Raw genomic sequence first — 18,434 nt, 5'->3', positions numbered from 1 at the left:
CCTTATCAGTAAACCTGAAGCCTTTTTTCAGCCCTCTTTCTAATTGTGTCTGAACAGTTGGCCCATTGATTATCTCTTCTTACGTGACTTCTTTACTTCGCCTTTGGGCTCTTGCACTATCCGCTTTGTCCTACCGATCTGGGGCCTCTTCTTCTCTGTCTCCTTTGCTGACTCAGTGTTCTCTTGTGAGTATTTACACACTATGTGGTGACTTCACCCATGTTCACAACTTCAAATCTCACTCTCTATGGCCCTGCTTCTCAACCCTGGCTGCACATGGAAAGATTTAAAAATGATTGAAGTCTAGGAGCACCCCCAATTATTCTGATTTAATTGGTTTGGGTGTAATCTGCATATTGGGATAGATATAATCTTCTAAAATTCATTACAACAAATAGCCAAGGCTTAAGGCCACTGCTCTGTGGATTTTCTTTTACTTATAGCAACTAATTTTTTAATTCTAACAGTGCCTCAGAATCAGCCAATCAGAATCTTCAATCTTTTCTCTGTTCCTGATTGTTACTAAGTCTCAATCAATGTACAATTTATGTATTTTGTCTCCTTCCTCAATCGTAACCCAAATTTTAAAACACTTTCCTACAGATAATATTGCTAAACATCTCTCATTTTGTTTTCTCTGTAATCTCAACTGTAGCCTCTTTTTTGTGCTTTATTGCCTTCTGCTTAGACTCTTGTAATAACATCTCTTCAGTATACCCGTCCAGAATACTGTTCTCCAAAATATTTTTATCATGTTATTGATAAATTATTGACTACTCAAATTCAATACAAGAAAATACAACATTTACTTATCACGTTTCTTATCTATTTCCTTTAACCAGACTACACTTCTCAGACCTTTTGCTTATTCATTTATCTTTTTTTTTCCTTATGATGATTTTTTTTGCTTATGATGGTCTTTTTCTCTCTACTTAAAACTTTCCAAGTCCTTCAGAGGCCAAAATAAGATCTTTGACATCATGCATTTAGTTTCAAATCTCACTGTATTATCATGGAAATTTGCTATCCCCTTTTTGTTTCAGTTTTTAAAATATGTTTGGTTGAGATAATAATATCTCTCAGAGTTGTAAAATTAAAATAAATTAATGATTGCAAAGTCCCTAGCTAACTATAGATTCTCAAAAATATTAGGTTCCATTCCCAGCTGATTTGACCTTCTACTTAGGACTTCCTTAAATTTCTGTCATTTATCTTTTATTATAGTCATCACTCAAATCTTTTATGGCTATATGTTTTGTTTCCTCAATAAGCTCTTATAGACTCTACCCCTGTCTTGAATCATATGTTTTTTGTGTTTATCACAGTATTTACCATGTATTACATTCTTGGTTGACATCATGAAATATTTACTGAATGGATTTTGCTAAGTAAATTATAAAATTTTCTTTTAATGTACAAACCAAAATCTTGCAAGTTTAAATTGTGAAAAATTATATGGGAGCTCCTAATACATAGATCAAAAAAGACACATAGTTTTTGGTATTTAAAAAGGAAGCACAAAATACATAAATAAATGAATAAATAAATGGAAGGAAGGAAGGAAGGAAGGAAGGAAGGAAGGAAGGAAGGAAGGAAGGAAGGAAGGAAGGAGAGAGAAAGAAATAAAGAAAAATTAAAATCTTATTTTTGAAAATAAAATGTATATACAGTTTAAGATTGGATACTGATATGAATAAACCAAAAAACTATTTTTATTCTGTGCCTATAATGTCAATTATATGGTAATGCTGGGAGGAAAATACTCTGATCTGCTTTAGTTTCTACGTCTCTAAAATGTAGGTAAATTCACACTTAACTCTCATCCATGTGAGTTGTGTGGTAAGACAATATCACATATGAAAATATTTTGAGGTTTTTGTAAAGTTTTGAAGAGCTACAGATATAGAGTGAGATCATCTCTGCATATGCTATAGGTACTACGTGTGTTTCTTCACAGATTTAGAATGTTTGGTTTATTCTTATTAGTCATAATTTTGTGTTTACATATCATTTGCTGTACCTATGATCTATTCTTCCTCCCCTGCCTCTCTTGCCCGTTTTGCTAACTGAAGCTCAGACCTATCCAAATTCAGCTTCCTCACCCATCCCTAGGGTTGTGTACGTTAACTTTCAGATTAACACCCTAGATGCCTCTATAGTAAACTCTTGGTTACCTATGATAATGAATTCCTGGGAAAGCCTGGATAAACAAATTGGTTTGGAGATTTGTCACCTTGAGTGAACTCTCCCTTGCTGGCCCTTGGGAGCGTCAGAAAGGGTAGAGTGAGAAAAAGGGCACAGTGACTGAAACTCCAGAAGGCAACTTCACAGATAATTCAGCAATGTCCGTGTGTCATTCTCTCAAGAATGAAAAGACTGACAACTGAGGGCCTTTAGCAACAAACATTTGTTGAGTAAATGAGTGAATGAGAGGATTACTTGGTGTGTCTTTCATAGAGGAAAGGTCTCTTTACTTCTACCACAAGCTTGGAGTAAATACATGCATTCAAGAAAGAAAGACTGTGGTAGTGCAAACTCTTAATTAAAGAACTTATACTTAGATGAGAGACATACCTGTCAGGTGTTCTATAAAGTAGATTTAAAATATATTGCAGCCCGGCTAACTTGGCTCAGTGGTACAGTGTCAACCTATGAAGTAGGAGATCATGATTCAATTCCAGGTCAAGGTACATGCCCAGGTTCAGGGCATGATCCCCAGTAGGGGATGACTCTCTCCCATCATTGATGTTTCTATCTCTCTCTCCCCCTCTCTGAAATGAATAAAAACATATATATATATATATATATATATATATATATATATATATATATATATCTCAAAGCAACTCACAATGAAACAAAAATCAATGCTAACTATGGAATAACACTTCCTTAAAGATTGTCAGATGTTTATGACATTTAGAAACAATCCCTCTTTTGTTCTTTTGGAAAACTGCTGCTCATTTTCCTGTAGTCAATACACAGGAAAATATAAACTGCTTGTTGAGATAAGTGAGGAGGCACATGCCTTATAATTGTGCAGCTGGTTGTCAAATGACTGATGCGGTGTGAATACAACCAATATTCATTCAATACTTTTCAGTTCTAGGCATTTTTCTAATGATTAGGATAAAAAAGATAAGCAAGATACCGCACCTGTCCATTTGCTGCTTCTAAGGGTGTATGGGGCAACTGACAGAAGGATCTGAAGCTAGGCTCCAGCTTTTCCAGGACTATATGATACATTTCTACGAGTCCTGCTGTTTTTTCCAAAGAGGGAAATGATGCAAATGAAAGCTGCAGCTTAATCAGAATATCAGAATTAGAACAGCAAGTGTTAGATTAACACAGAGACTGTGGGGAATCCACTTTCTATTAAGACTTCAAAGACCTGAATCTCCATCCTAATTCCTCCATTACCTACCTATAAAACTTCAGCTGTGCAGGAATCTCTTTACTCTTTTGCAGAATGAGATATTTAGACTACATGAACCTTTCAGTTCCTCTCAAATCCCAGGTGAAATAAGATATAATAAAAGAAAAATGGGACTTTGAAAAATACATGCCTGAGAAAAGTAATGAGATTTGGGGGCACTGAATATGATGTTTTGATGTGAGGAGTCTCAGGAGATTCTGAGGATTTCAATTTGGATTACTGATCCCTCAAAATGCAGGCAACGTGAGGGGAAAGAACCGAGCAGGCAGGTGATTCACATGTTCAACAATGAGCACTGACTGCCTGGGAAAGCTGTAACCTATTTTTTTTTTTTCTTCTTTCCCTGACTTGTGTATTCTAGTTTTAACCATCTGGAAAAATTCCTCTGGCATCATGCATAAAAACTCATTACTCACTTAGCATGGAGAAAGCGCACACACTTCAAGCCTCATTTAATTTGTATGCGCAAGGAATGATGAATACTGAGCATGAGCTCTAATTATGATTTTAAGATACTGGGGGAAAGCATAAAGTAGTGACCACCCATGATCCTAGCTAATGGTGGTATTGCATGCAATAAGGCGGAGACAGAGACTGACAGAGCCAGTTTCAGCTCAGCTTCCATGGCAACAGGGGCCCACATGCAGAAACAGTCTGTTTGGAATGACATGTCACTGCATCAGGCTTCAAGCATTTAACTTGTATCCCGTACTCCAACTCCATGATACACAGAAAATTGGTTACTGATTTTTTAAAGATAAACAAACATATATAAAAAGTTTGAAAAATGTTAAGGTAAAAATAAACAGATAATTTTATCTTTTTGTAGTAATTGGGAGATTCTTCGTTCTCAATCATTGTAACTGGTATCTCATATGTAATATAATGGCCATGTAATTTTTCCCTCTCTAGTGTTTTTATCGCTTGTCTCTCCAACATATTGGTTGCTAAAACAATTTTTTAAAATTGTGGCATTAAGATAAGGTCAGATAGAATCTCTTCCCAACTGTACCATAACCTTCATGTACTTCCTTACACACCAAATTCAGTCACAAATTGCCTCTTGTCTAGCTCAACTAAAGTAAAGTATAATTAAAGGAATGTAGTCAATAACCTCTTGCTTCTTTTGGAAATTGGGATTGATTCTGTCATAGCTGGTGTTATCTGTTATAAAATTTCTGTTATGAAATACAATGTATTATGTATATAACAATTAAGCATACTTGCTCAATAACAGTTTTTGACGAATAAAAGAAACTTCATGTGCTAGCATCTTTAACCAACAATTACATCGCTTTATTTTTCTGTTATAACAGATTAGGTTTAGTCTTCCCTTTAAGAATCCCTAAACTGTTCTACATCACTTTTGAGCATTGGCAATTATGACTAGTTCATATGTTCATAAAATCCTGGTTATCAGAACAAATATTTATGAATTTGATCTCTTTATTATGATAAAAAAAAAAATCATGGAATATAAACAATCAGCATCTCTCTTCTGCTATAACTTGATTCCTCAACATAATTAAATTAAATATTGCTGGAAATTAATTCTTCCTGAAAATCAGTCAGATTGTGGTAGACAGTTAGACAGACATGAGCAGAGCAAGGATGATGGGCCAGGTATGGAAGGTCACCAGGTGCAAAGCCCCAGGTGCCTGGTAAGGACAATTGTAGGGTGGGACCTCACCCCCAGGCTGGCCTTTCCTTCCCTAGCATATTGCTGGTCACGGGGTTCGGACTCCCTGACCTTGCCTCCCTAGATATAACATTTAGGTCTCAGTTGTATTTCAGTCCCAGGTCCAGAAAAGCAGCAAAACCAGACAAGTGACCCCATGGTTGACCTCAGGACCAGCAGCATTGGATAATGAGCCCTGCCCTGGTGCTAACCAATCCATCAGTGGAGACCTAGACCCTGAAAGGACACACCTGGAAAGCTGCTGAATATTCTACTGAGATCTTCCCCTGAGACCCCCCTAAAATCTCTACACTTAAAATCCTTAGGACGGAGACCCAGTGCTCCCCTCCTGGGAGTGTGCCGGGAACTTTCCCTCTCCCTCTCCCTTTTCTTGGCCCTGAATTCTTTCCTAGCCAGGACCCAAGTACAGAAGTTGGTGAACCCCGGTCAGGTCTGACCTCAACAGTCCAACACCCAGTGCTGTTCCATTACCTACAACAAAATTTTTTGACAAATTGTCATTCGGTGCCTGAAAGGTAGGCTTCATAACACATAAGTTACTCACCCTAACAGCAATCTCCCAACTTTGAAAAGCCTGTGGTCTGTTCTGAGATGCTTGGCATTTTTACCAGCTTTAATTGCATTGTCTGTTCTGTGAGTAAGAAATCCGTTCATAATGTGTTTCAATGACCGAATATAGTGGAACTTTAATCTTGACGTATTAAGTTTTGTAAAATTCTTTATTGTTGCCTCAAATTAAATATAAATACACAGTCATCCTCTAAGGAAGAATGCATGCATTGCTTGTAAAACTTATGTTAAATACCTCATTTCAAAGCTCTATTTGTATCCTCTTTTTTCCCACACACATATTTTTAATTTTAATGCTGGACTGTAGTAAAATATGTTACGTAAATTTGTATGATGTAGTGCAAATTGTATAAATACCCAGCTGCAATGGCAATAGGGTAAATAGACACTGTAAATATTCCCACAACACCGACAATAAACACTACGGCACAACTTATTTTTCAACCTGGTGAACATTGAACATTTTTAACATAAATAAAATCTATGTTTCTTTTATTATCATTAACATAGTAAAAGTAATAAAATCAAGAAAGTATTGTAGTAATAATAGCCACCATAATAGTAAAAGTCTACTGCATGCCAGGTACAACGCTAGGTTTTTTTCATGCTGCATCTCTTATCCTTAAAGCATTTCAAAAAGTCAGATAGTATTGTCTCAATTTTCCAGTTAGGAAAACTCAGGCACAACATGGTTAAATAATGTGACTAAAGTCATAGGGGTCATAAAGGCTGGAATTCAAATTTGAACTAAATTTCTCTGGCTTCTTGAATGAGAACGGCCTTGGCTATTTTGTAGGAGGAATCATATTTAATTTGAGCCAAGAATACACAACACTTTTGGAGGGTTTATTGTTACAATAAACATCCAATATACCTGCAGTACTAATTTGGCCACAGTAGGCCCCATAATAGCCTACTTTCTTCTATCGTTTTCACCTCAGATTAAGCACTACCTAGAAATCAGACAATAAACTTCTGTTCTTGGACAGAAGTCTGCAGTCTCTGGAGCTGCTTTTTAATAAGTTTCTGTTTCCAGATTGTCTTTGGCTTTGGACCCTAGAGCTGTTTATGTCTTTTCAAAGCCAGTGATCACTCTTGGTCATCTTGAGAATGCTTTGTCTTCACATTCTTTCATGCTTGCTTAGCAAAGTCTTCAGTTACTCCCCAGCTCTGCTAGAATTAGCAAACCACACTCCAATACCATTGCTTTAAAAACATTTGGGAAGCTATTTAAAAGCACAAAAGTTGGGGCCACATTCCAGACACTCTCAATCAAATTCTCCAGGGTAAAGTTCAGGAATCTGTATTTTTAACAAGTACTCTTTGTGATTCTGTTGTGGAGACAGGTTTGGTAATTACAGCAGATAGGCTCGTAGCTCAGGATGGCCTAAAAGTTAAATCTCCAGCCCATGGTATTTTCCTCTCTAGTCTCTTACTTTCGAACTACCAATCCCAGTTAGCATTACCATACCCCCAATCCCTAGTAAAACTGCTGTTCCTCTCAGTATTTGACATTTGTGCATTTTATAATCATTGGAAGATGACCTCAGGAATGGGTGTTGTGGGTTGATGCTGAAAAAAGATAGATAGCCCCTCTGTCTTTGAGCTTTTCCCCCTTCAGGCGATTTAAGTCTTGGTCAACAATCTATACTTGAAAAGCAGAAAAAGCACTAACAATCACTGTGTCAAACACCTGCCCTTACCAGAGGAGAATGAGTTGTGAAAATTTCACATACCTAAAATGTAATGCTAAGAAACATTTCAAAATCTTAGTTTCAGTTCTGAAAGGTATAAAACTTTCTCTACTCTCTTATCTGGGTATGACAAATGCTACTTGGAGTAAAAAAATGAAACACTTTAAAAATAGTATTTGAATTGGAAAAACCTTATCTTGAATGTGTATCTGTATGAGTGCCAGTATATTACTTTCCAAGATACTTAAATTATAATAATAAAATCATTAATTTGCAGGAAGGGAAAGAGGTAGGGCTTATTTCAAATATAGTATATAGCATATTTTACTGAAGAGCAGAAGCTTCACTTTTCTTTCATTATTTACATTTATAAAACAACTCCTATAATCCAGAAACTGTGCTAGCCCTTTAATTACATATCTAATTTTATTAATGGTTTTTGGAAAATACTAGATGCAAATCTTGGTTAGACTCTAGAGATATATAAAAATGACAAATACAGGTTACTTTCCTCACCACCTCTCTTTCCAGCATAGTTTCTTTCTGTTCTGGAAACACAATAATATTATTTTTTCCTGGCCATATATTGTTTAACTAACATAACCATGACTCATTTGCCTATCAAGGCCCATACTAACCACCCTGTAGCCCTGCCCTAACTAATTTGGAAAGAAATTAGAGATAATAAATATGCTGAGAGAGGCAGAGTTTTGAGTTTTATTTACTCTTTTGAGAGTTTTGGACTACTTTCATTAGCCTCCTGTAGGTTCTACCAGAGATAAAATGAAGAGAGTAGAGCCAAGAACAGTCAGTAAATATCTAATATTTGTTGTGCATGTACCAAATCCATTGAATGTGCTGCCTTACAGAATTTAACCAACTTGAAAGGACCTTAAGGATTACCTAATTTTTTTTAACTTTTTCTTTTCTGAAAACCATATTTCATAGGTAGGAATCTGGCATCCTTGGATTCAAATGGTTTGCTTACGGAATGCAGGCTCAGTTCCAGTTAGTTGATCTTGTCACTGTACATCACTCTCTAGCTCTTTGATACTCATGAAGGACTCTAAAGATCCTCAGCAAAGAAATAAGAAAGTCAGAGTGATGCAATATACAGAATATACTTAATGTGTTTAAATTATATTCTGTATTTTAAAATATATATGGTGAAAATAAATATACTATGAACCAAATTATCACTTTAACAAAAACACTCTTAAGAAAATTATGCATTTCCATTTTTATATGTATTTCTTTTAAACTAGATTTTACTGTTGTATGATCTTATAAACATCAGTATTAATTTTATAAATTTCTTACACAAATAATATCTCAGAATTTACCTAAGACTTCCTGTATTATTGGGCTTTCAATTTTCTATTATACATAAAAATATGAGAAATTCCTAAATGCTATGGGTTTTCACAAGTCCTGGAATATTTTGTTGACATTAAATATGAGTGATCAGAATACTGACTGAAATCTTGAATAGCTGAGGTTGTTGATAGATACTAATACTATTTACAGATTACTTCCCAATGTGTTATATCATAAGTAAATCTAAGTGATTCTCAGGGAAGACCATTTCTTTTAATTTTCAAAATAGGAAATTCAGTAACTAAATGGTGGGGCTGGTACATGGTATCAGCACAAATTCTACTAACATCGAGAAGCATGAGAACTAAATACCTGAAACAGTGAGACTCATTACGGGTATATTTAATAACAGTGACAACTAGTTTTTTAATCTCTCTTACTATCTTTTTGTTTTCTGGTTGGCCATTGTCTGGAATATTATAGCCTTATAATATTCTAATGACCAATGACCCAGTATTAATGGGCATCCTGTTTTATTTATCTGATGCTCATGGTCATTATAAATATTGCCAGTTATACTCCATGAACTCTGCCTTACACAAAACTAGTAAAAATGTTAGGTTTCATCACATTCAAATTTTCTTTTATCTTAATATTTCTAGTCAGAGAAAGTGTCTTTCATGGGTAAAATACACTGCCAAATCAATGGACTGGTATGGAAAGTCCAGAAATAGATCTCATATCCGTACCAGAGTCTGATTCACAATGAAAAGTGGCATTTAAACACAGTGGGACAAAGTTATTTGATTAAGTGATGTGGGATAACTAGTAACTGTCAAAAACAAATTACCTCTTCTTAAACACTGCAACAGAATGCATTGCAGATAGTTCAAACGTTTAAAAGTAAAACACAAAACAAATGCAGTATAAAGAAGGCATGAGAGAAATTTAGTTTTAAATTAGTTATGCAGCAGGGAGGCCTCTTTAGTAATGACTAAAAAACAAAAACAAAAAAACAAGCAAAAGGACCTCATGAGTTATTAATGAGAAAAAATACACAAACTCAAATTCAAAATAATTAAAACAATTGTTTTTTGCATTAAAATAAACAAATTAAAAAAAATACACTGTGGGAGGGAGTAGTATTTATTTTTTAATTTTTTTTTTATTGGTTGATTTTAGAGAGAGAGAGGAGAGACAGAGAAGAGAGACACAGGCACAGAGAGAGACATCAATTCATTGTTCTGCTTATTGATGCATTCATTGGTTGATTCTTGTATGTGCCCAAATCAGGAATTGAACTTGCAAACTTGGCTTATTGGGAGGATGTTCTAACCAACTGAGCTACCCAGCCAGGGCAAAAAATAAATTATAAAGAAAAAACATACACTGTGGAAGGGAGGGATTTATTTCCTACACAAGTCATAAAGTGTGAATTTCTATAAAGAATAATTAGCAATGCTAAACTTAAAAAAAACCCATTTGACACAGCATTTCTACATGTAGCACTCTAGTCTTACAGAAATACACTGATAGGATAACATTGTTCATAATAGTGAATGATTGTAAAGCACATAGTGCCTATCAGGAGAGGGCTGGTTAAATAAATTAATTCATGCAACAAAATTTCCTGCTGCCATCAAACAGAATGAGGAATTTCTATATTGATAATATAGGAGTATACATATACCTGTATCTGTATAGATTACCTCTAGAACAACTCATAAACAACTTAACTGTGGATATTTCTGAGAAGGATATCTGCATAGTTAGGACATGGGGTAAAAGGGAGGCTTACTTTTCATGGTGTACATTTTTTTTGGTAATCTGTATTATAGTAATAATACAAATAATTTGAATACCATGTGTCTATTTTACTTGAAAATAAATAAGCTCAATGTAAGAAAAGACTTAATAGCCTTCTGTAAAAGTGCATCTGATATTTCCATTTAATAAAAGTATAACATTTAAATTGCTTCTTAAATATCAAAGTAATCATTTAGGTTTCCACCTTCTGATATAAAACTATTAATTATGAAACTTACAAATTGTAGTCTCAATTTCAGTAGCTGTTGGAAATAATCATTCTAGATTAACAAAATAACTTTTGTGTGTTTTCTCTCACTATTGAGATACGCTCGCTAAGAAAATAGTGTTAACTTTTTCTAAGTGTTGTTACTGAACATTATAGACAACCTTTTAATAGTCATTTTATGGTGGTTTATAGAACAACCAAATAAGTTTCCTTATTTTTCAAATGATTTAGTTATTAAAGACAGTCAAAATTAAAGATCTATTTTAAGAAATAAGGATAGTGACAAATTTAATAACAGGAAAAATTTACACTTGAATATTTTTACATTAAAATGGACTTTATTTTAGAAAGATATCAGGCCATCCAGTAGCACAGTCCTCCCTTAGTCACGGTTTTGCTTTCTGCAGTTTCAGCTATCCATAGTCAACTGTGGTCCAAAAATATTAAGTAAAAATTCCACAAATAAACATTTTATAAATTTTAACTTGCACACAGTTCTGAGTAGTACGATGAAATCTTTCTCCATCCTGCTCCTTTCCACCCAGGGTGTGAATCTTGCCTTTGTCCAGAGTATCCATGCTGCATACACTATGCGCTTGTTAGTCACTTAGTAGCTCTTAATTATCAGATTGACTGTCTTGATATCGCAGGGCTTGTGTACAAGTAAGCCTTATTTTACTTAACAATTGCCCCAAAGCTATTCATGTAACTTTTATTACAGTATATTGTTATACTTTTTCTATTTTATTATTAATTTTTTAATCTCTTATTGTGTCTAATTTATAAATTAAACTTTATCATAGGTATGTATGTTTATGAAAAAACATAGTATGTATATGTTTTTTCAGTACTATCATAGTTTTAGGCATTCACTTGGGGCCTTGAGACATATCCCCCATAGGTAAGGGGGAGCTACTATATACAAATAAGCATATTTTTTAATGGGAAATTGAAACAAATATGGATGAAACCTAATAAAAAGCTTTGTTAGATCTTATTTGCTATACATTTATATTGTCAGAATATAGTCTGATCTTAAATTGTGTGAGTTAGCTTAGCAATTATATAATTCCAGCTGATATGAACATTTATTTTTAATATAGCCAAGTGACACACCCAGAAAGACAAGATATATCACATGAAAGGGTACAACTATTTCTTTTATTATTATGAATTAGTTACACTTGGAGAAATTATATATATTTTCATGTCAGGTTTGTTAAACCAATCAGTAGTATGAAAAGAAATAGCCAAATATATTTTTTTAAATCTATATCTGGATTAGAAGGCATTCCATTTGTCAGTAGAACAAATACATTTTAAATAAAACTATAATCCTGCTTTGAAAATTATAAAATGCAGCCACAGAAATATATTTTGTCATATACAGTAGATGTTTAAATAAATATAAAAATAAATTTTAATGAATTAAAATAGCTTCTACACATTAATGAGAGGCCATTTACTTTTTTATTAAAAGAAAATATACATTTCATTTAGGATATTTCAAAGTTATTTTGTGTATCATTTAAAATTCAACTTTATAAAATACATTTTTTTACATGCATTCAATGCAGAGAAAAATATCATAATTTAACTACCAAGGGCCTTTTAAAAAGACAATGTTTGCATTGCTTTAAACCAGTAATTGCTAATTAAAAATAAAATAACTGATAGCGCATTAAAATGTTTTCACAACAATGTGAAGATTTAGCACCTCTCCTAAAGAATTTGTAAGTAGAACCACTGTCAATGTTTTAAGTCTGCTAAGATGCATGTTTATATATAAAATGCACAAGCATCATTTACCACGTATAAAAACTTTCTTTAAAGTTACAATTTAGCAGTTGTAAAATCTTCTAAAATTTATCTATTCAGTTCAAAAATTGAGTAGGGGCAAAGAGGTGATTGGCGGGAACTGGGTTAACAAGATAAAAGACAAAGTAATAGACAATCAAAAATGCACTGGGGGAAGGAAGTTAGATAAGTACATAAATAAATAGAAACCAGGCCACGATACAAATGCTACCCTTTGAATAGTACACTTAAAATATTTGTAGATTCAGAGATAAGATACTTGAACTGCTTGAATGCAACAGTAAATGTTTCAAAGAAGAGATAACACATTATAGACTAAGGATGGGTATGATTTCAGTGGGTGGGAGATGGAGGAAGAGACATTCTATGTGGAATAATGGACAAGGCCCAGTTGGTGAAAATCTAATTCTTGTTATAGAAAGGAAGACTAGTCAGCTTTGTTTGCTACTTCTAGTTGCATAAAGCAATTGCATAGTTAACCTGTGGGATTACTTAAGAATTTATAAACCACTTTATAAAGAATTAAAACATTAAGTTTCTATCAAGTTCTATATTCATAATTCAAATCCTTAGTTAATTTAGTAAAGAATAGTTCAGTTTTCGGAGATGAGGGCATTGTATTTTTTTTTAAATTTGTATTAATACACTACTCTAAATTAGAGACTTACCATGCTAACTGGTGATTTAATATTATAACAAATTAAAAGCACAAATGTATTTTTATAACTAAAGAACAAATGGAAATTCTAGAGTGAATTTACAAATCAACTGTACTACATTCAGGTAAGGGCTTTTAATATTATTTACTGTAAAAATGTGGAAAAATTGGTTCTTAGAATGCATCTCTGTGCTTAACTGTATAGAAGCAAAAGTAAATTCAAAGTTTCTAAAATAAAATTATCTGTCTGATCCTACATTGATGATGATCTAAATTTAATCCCCAGAAATAACAATAAATTTGTCAATAGCTTACCATATTGCTGAATGATTTAATAGAATATTAGGCCCATAAACAACCCTTTCTTAGATGACTATTCAATCCCTTCTCACTTTTAAAAGTCAAACCCATGTTAGCATTATTATTTACTCTTTATCACTCTACTTGTTCTGGAACAAAATTCCTACTTTTCTTACCAGCCAGCTTCAAATAAAGCATTTAGCAATATATTGGTGCAAGAAATGACAACATAGATACTTCCCCAAAGTGAAATTCTAAATATTTTCCCAAAGATTGGTGAAAAGTCTGGGGGATGGAGCAATGAAAAAAATATATTAAGAAACTGAGTTAAAACATGCACTACAGTAAGCATATGAATAAAAGAGAATAAATGAGAAATTCTGGGAATCTTAACCAATATTCATATATAAGTAAAATAATATTTCTACTTACATGGGCACTGATGTACAGGAGAAGTGTCAGCTAAAGAAAAATAAACTGTGGCATGGTTCATTTAACAGTACAATAAAATTGTTTCAATACGGTTTATCCTGTGTTCACTGGCCAGAAGCAAGGAAGTGAGAGAGGAGAGAAAGAGGGGGACTTCTAAACTAAAAACCAGGCAAAACTCAGCATAGTCTGGTACTACAATGATTGTTAATCAAGGCAGGATGTAAAGAATCCATTCTCTTTGTTGTATTTACTAGCGTGCTTGGGGGTAAGGGGTTGAGCTAGTACTTTTTTCAGTTTGCACATTAGGTGAAGTACAACAAAAATGATCTGAATTATAGTATAGCAGAATAGAAGTTTCTTGTCTGTGTGAGTTCCTCTCTGCATGTTCAGAGACAAAATGGCCCATAGAGCTCTATTTTACCCACACAAAGGACTCCAAGTTGCAACCCTTCAACTTTTGTAGGGAGTAAACAAACAGAACTATGACCAGGTGATTTTCTCTGTAAGCCACAGCATACCTCACTCGAAGAATGAAGCTGCACAGATCACTGGTTTCATCAGAAGGCTGGCACTGCAAGCTAGAGGAAGCACACATCTATCTTTTGATAACTTCAAGCTTCTTTAGAAAAATTGCTGTTGCATGCAGCACTTGGCCCTTCCTCATCTATGCCCCCATCTGATCCACTGCTGGTCTTTGTACATGTCCCTCGAGCAGCCCTTTCCACCTCCTGTTGTCTAGGTCTAGAAAGGTGGAAGGGGTTCAGGAAGTGACAAAGATAATGTACATTATAATTATCAATGAGATGAACCAAGATTTGAATTAATACGGTTACAACAGAGTAACTGTAATGTACTTTACAGATGTAAAAATTTCAATAATACAGCATTGAAAAAATACATTACAGCATTTTACCTGTTCATGAGTATAGTTTGAATATAATGACTGCCTAATATTAAGAATTAATTTTAAGTTTGTATAAATCATTTCTCATAGAAGTTATGGGAGATTATAACTTGCATCAAATTATTTCTCTTGTACAACTGCAAGCTATTTGTGCTGCATTCCTAATAAATAGTTCATCATTTGAACTTATAATAATTCGGCCACCTTGGATACCTTAAATCAAAAACAAACTTGTACATTTCTCTAGCTTTTATTAACTACTGAATATTTTAACATGATTTACATTTCTTTTCAGAATGTAATATTTAAAATAAAGTCCCCTATTAAATTAAACAAGCATGAACAACACCAAAGTAGGTCAGAAATAAGCCATTCAAATTATGTTGACCACAGCACCACGTCTCCTAGGGCTGTTTCTGAGTCCTGACTGTGGTTGGAGCTGATGCCAGTGTCCGAGTCTGTGTCATTTGTGTACACGTTAAATAGTCTTTGAGTAGAGGGAGGAGCCCCCCCACCACTGCTGGGGACCTCGGATTCCTTGCCTCTGTTTTCCTTTACCTGGCACCCATCTTTGTTGCTCATATGAAGTGAACTGAACTCCTTGGCCAGGAGCTCATACTCTTTTGCTTTCATTTGAAGCAATGAGTCACTGTATTTAATCTCTTTCTGGATGCCACTCAAGTGAGAATGGATTTTCAAACCAGCTTTCATGCTTCTCTCCAAATCACACTTAACACTTTCTAAATTTAGGCTTTCAAGTTCACTTGCAGCTGCTCTTTCTGCCTCCTCATGTATCTCAGTGCAGACACTTTTTACCTCTTTTTCTATTTCAGCAGAGAGCTTATCAATGAGCATTCTGTAATAGATCAGTTGTTCCTCCAGCTGCAGGACTCCATCGCTTTTACTCAGGTCCTCCAGAACCTGGTTTTCATCATACTGCGAGTCTAGCTTTTGCTCAGCTTCACTGAAACTGGGCATCAAATATGCATCCTGAACATAATTTTCTCCATTGTTTTCTACCCTATCAAGGTGGAACTTGGCTTCGCACTTTTCAATTTCCAGATCCAGCTCTTTCATTCTCTTGACTTGCTGATGAATAGTATGGTCCTGGGAAATAATCAGATGAACTAAGGTCTCCATACTATCTCGATCATGGGAAACCGTGTCCTGCTTAATTTTAGCCAGTTTCCGGAAAGTTTTTCTGACTATTCTTTTTTGCTTATCTGGTGGTAATGTCTTCATGTAATTTGCTGGGCTGAGCTCCCACACTTTTTCTGTGTTTTGTACTAATTTGGCTTCAGCTGTCCTCCACAAGGGAACTGGTAGAAAAGCATCCGATTTAACCAAAACAAATTGCATATTGGGCTGCTCATCCCCCCACGCTTTCCAAAGCTTCAGGATTCTAGTTAGCGGAGGAAGAACCCGTTCTGAGCCCCTCCACTTTTCTATGATGCAGTAATCACTGGGCTTCCCCAGAAGAAATCGTTTCTCTCCAAATGTAGTCTCATGTTCCTCAAGCAAAGCCTGGATGACATCAGCTGAGGTGGTACGTTTAGTTAAACCACAGACAATCTTCTCTTCTTGGCAAACCCAAACCACAATTTCCTTCTCTTCTGAATCCATGTCTTTAGCTGGAGCTCTGAAAGAAAAACAAAGCACATTATAGTCCTGTCATCACCTGTGTAAACTCAGAAAGACGGTTTAACTTTAATACCCATAAGGAGAGACACATTTTGTGGTTGAGAATACATAAGAATCAGAAGTTTTATTGTAAGAAAAAAATCTTAAAGCCATTGAAAATATCTTAATTTCCTTTTCATTTCTTTGTTGCCTCGGAAAGAGCAAATTCTCATAAAAAATAACAGGCTATTTTAATTTATCTTTAGAAGTCAACCACAATATAAATTAAACTGATAGAGTTAAGACAATTATCAAGACAATTATCAAAATGGAGGTGAATCAGAGGAGATAGAATGAGATTATTTTTACTGGAGCCTTAGGACAAGAAAAGGAGCACAGAAGCATAGGTAGGAATTGTGAAATGATACTGGAGTTAGGGAAGTGCAAATGGTCTACTTTTGAAAATTGTCATTCTTTTATTCAACAAATGTTTATTGCGTGCCAGACGTGTCTGAAGGTGCTAAAGATACTACAAAAAACAAAGTAAATGAGGGCACAGACACAAATGGGCAATTGATATGAAATCAGATAAAATGCTAGAAAAAAATATTAAATGGATAAAGGGATACTAAATGACTTGGAAGAAGAAATCTGTTTTTATTTAGAGTGTTTAAGAAAGATTTCTCTAAGAAGATGGCATTTGAATAGGAACATAAATTATGAGGAGGCAATCAGAGGCCTAAGGGAAGAATTCCAAAAAGAGTGAACCAACGTGCAAGGGTCCTGAAGAATATTCAAGGGACAGAAAAACTGAATGTAGTTGGAGGCAGAGGATAGCGGAGTTGGAGGTTGTTGCTGGTGGGAGAGAGAGGTCAAATGATAGGTGGTGAGGTCTAGCAGAAAGGTATATCCTTGCAGGCAGTGATAAAATATTTGGATTTTGTTCCAGTTTTAATGAGAAGCCATGGGAAAGGCTTAAGTAGAAGAAGGATATGATCGTATTTATGCTTTAACATATATACATATATATGCGTGTATATATATGCATGATGCTGTTATTGTTGTCTCCTTAGAGTAGTTCCTATGTCCTGTTCCACTTTCTGGCTGGGAAACATCAGTCCTGTGTCTGCAGCTAAGGATGGTACATGACAAATAAACTCTTCACCCCTATACCCTATCTATAAAGAAGACTGAGAGGCAGAGATCAAGGGATTCTTTAGAAAAGCAGATAATAATAACCATTTACATGACAGCTCTCCAATACTTTCATGACCCCTACCCCAACTGAAATTTGTCTTGTTTGGAAAGTTCAAGTTCTTGTATATTATGATTTTCCCTGGAGTTCCGCTAGTTTTCAGGTCACGTGGATAAGGTAACATGAATGGTTATTATTCACAATCAAAAAAAAAATTATTTCCATATAACAAATGAGAAAGTTAGTGCCTTTATTAATAACGTAACAATCTGGTTCCAAACTTTTTTTTTTTTTTAAATCTGCCCTAAACCTCCTTGTATTTTCTTGAGTCAGTTATTTTTAAATATTTTGTGGAATTTTTACAACCATCATTCCAACCAGAGAATTTTAAAAAATTAAGCCACTTGACTGAACATGTTTAAAAGTAATGACTGTTTATAACTGAATTTAAGCAATAAATCTTTCATACCTAGTATAAGCTCCATCATTTTTAAATTCTGTTTTGTTAGCAAGCTTAGGAATTTGAAAACTAAATTTATTTTATTTTATTTTTTATATATCTTTATTGATTGCAGAGAGAGCAAAGGAGAGGGAGAGAGAGAGACAGAAACATCAACTATGAGAGTCATTGATTGAGCCCGCAACCCGGGCATGTGCCCTGACCGGGAATCGAACCCCGATCGCCTGGATCTTAGGTTGACGGTCAACCGCTGAGCTACACCCAGTTATAGTACGGCTCTGATTGACTTTCTATTC

At 34.6% G+C, this 18,434-nt stretch overlaps 1 protein-coding gene across 2 annotated transcripts in view; it reads right to left on the bottom strand.

Annotated features, from left to right (window-relative positions):
* Window positions 1-11,901: 11,901 nt before the first annotated feature.
* Window positions 11,902-18,434, bottom strand: part of RASSF9 (Ras association domain family member 9) — a 30,342-nt gene continuing 23,809 nt past the window's right edge. For both annotated transcript variants that reach the window (XM_081129590.1, XM_081129591.1), the window contains one exon: window positions 11,902-16,502. In XM_081129590.1, coding sequence (XP_080985716.1) covers window positions 15,242-16,502 — 1,261 coding nt within the window. In that variant the 3' untranslated portion in view covers window positions 11,902-15,241. The remainder of the gene's footprint in view (window positions 16,503-18,434) is intronic.

The sequence above is a fragment of the Miniopterus schreibersii genome, assembly GCF_964146895.1.
Source record: "Miniopterus schreibersii genome assembly, chromosome: 2".
NCBI classification, from domain to species: Eukaryota; Metazoa; Chordata; class Mammalia; order Chiroptera; family Miniopteridae; genus Miniopterus; species Miniopterus schreibersii.
The sequence above is the reverse complement of the archived record's forward strand: the minus strand, read 5'-3'. Positions and strand labels throughout refer to the sequence as shown.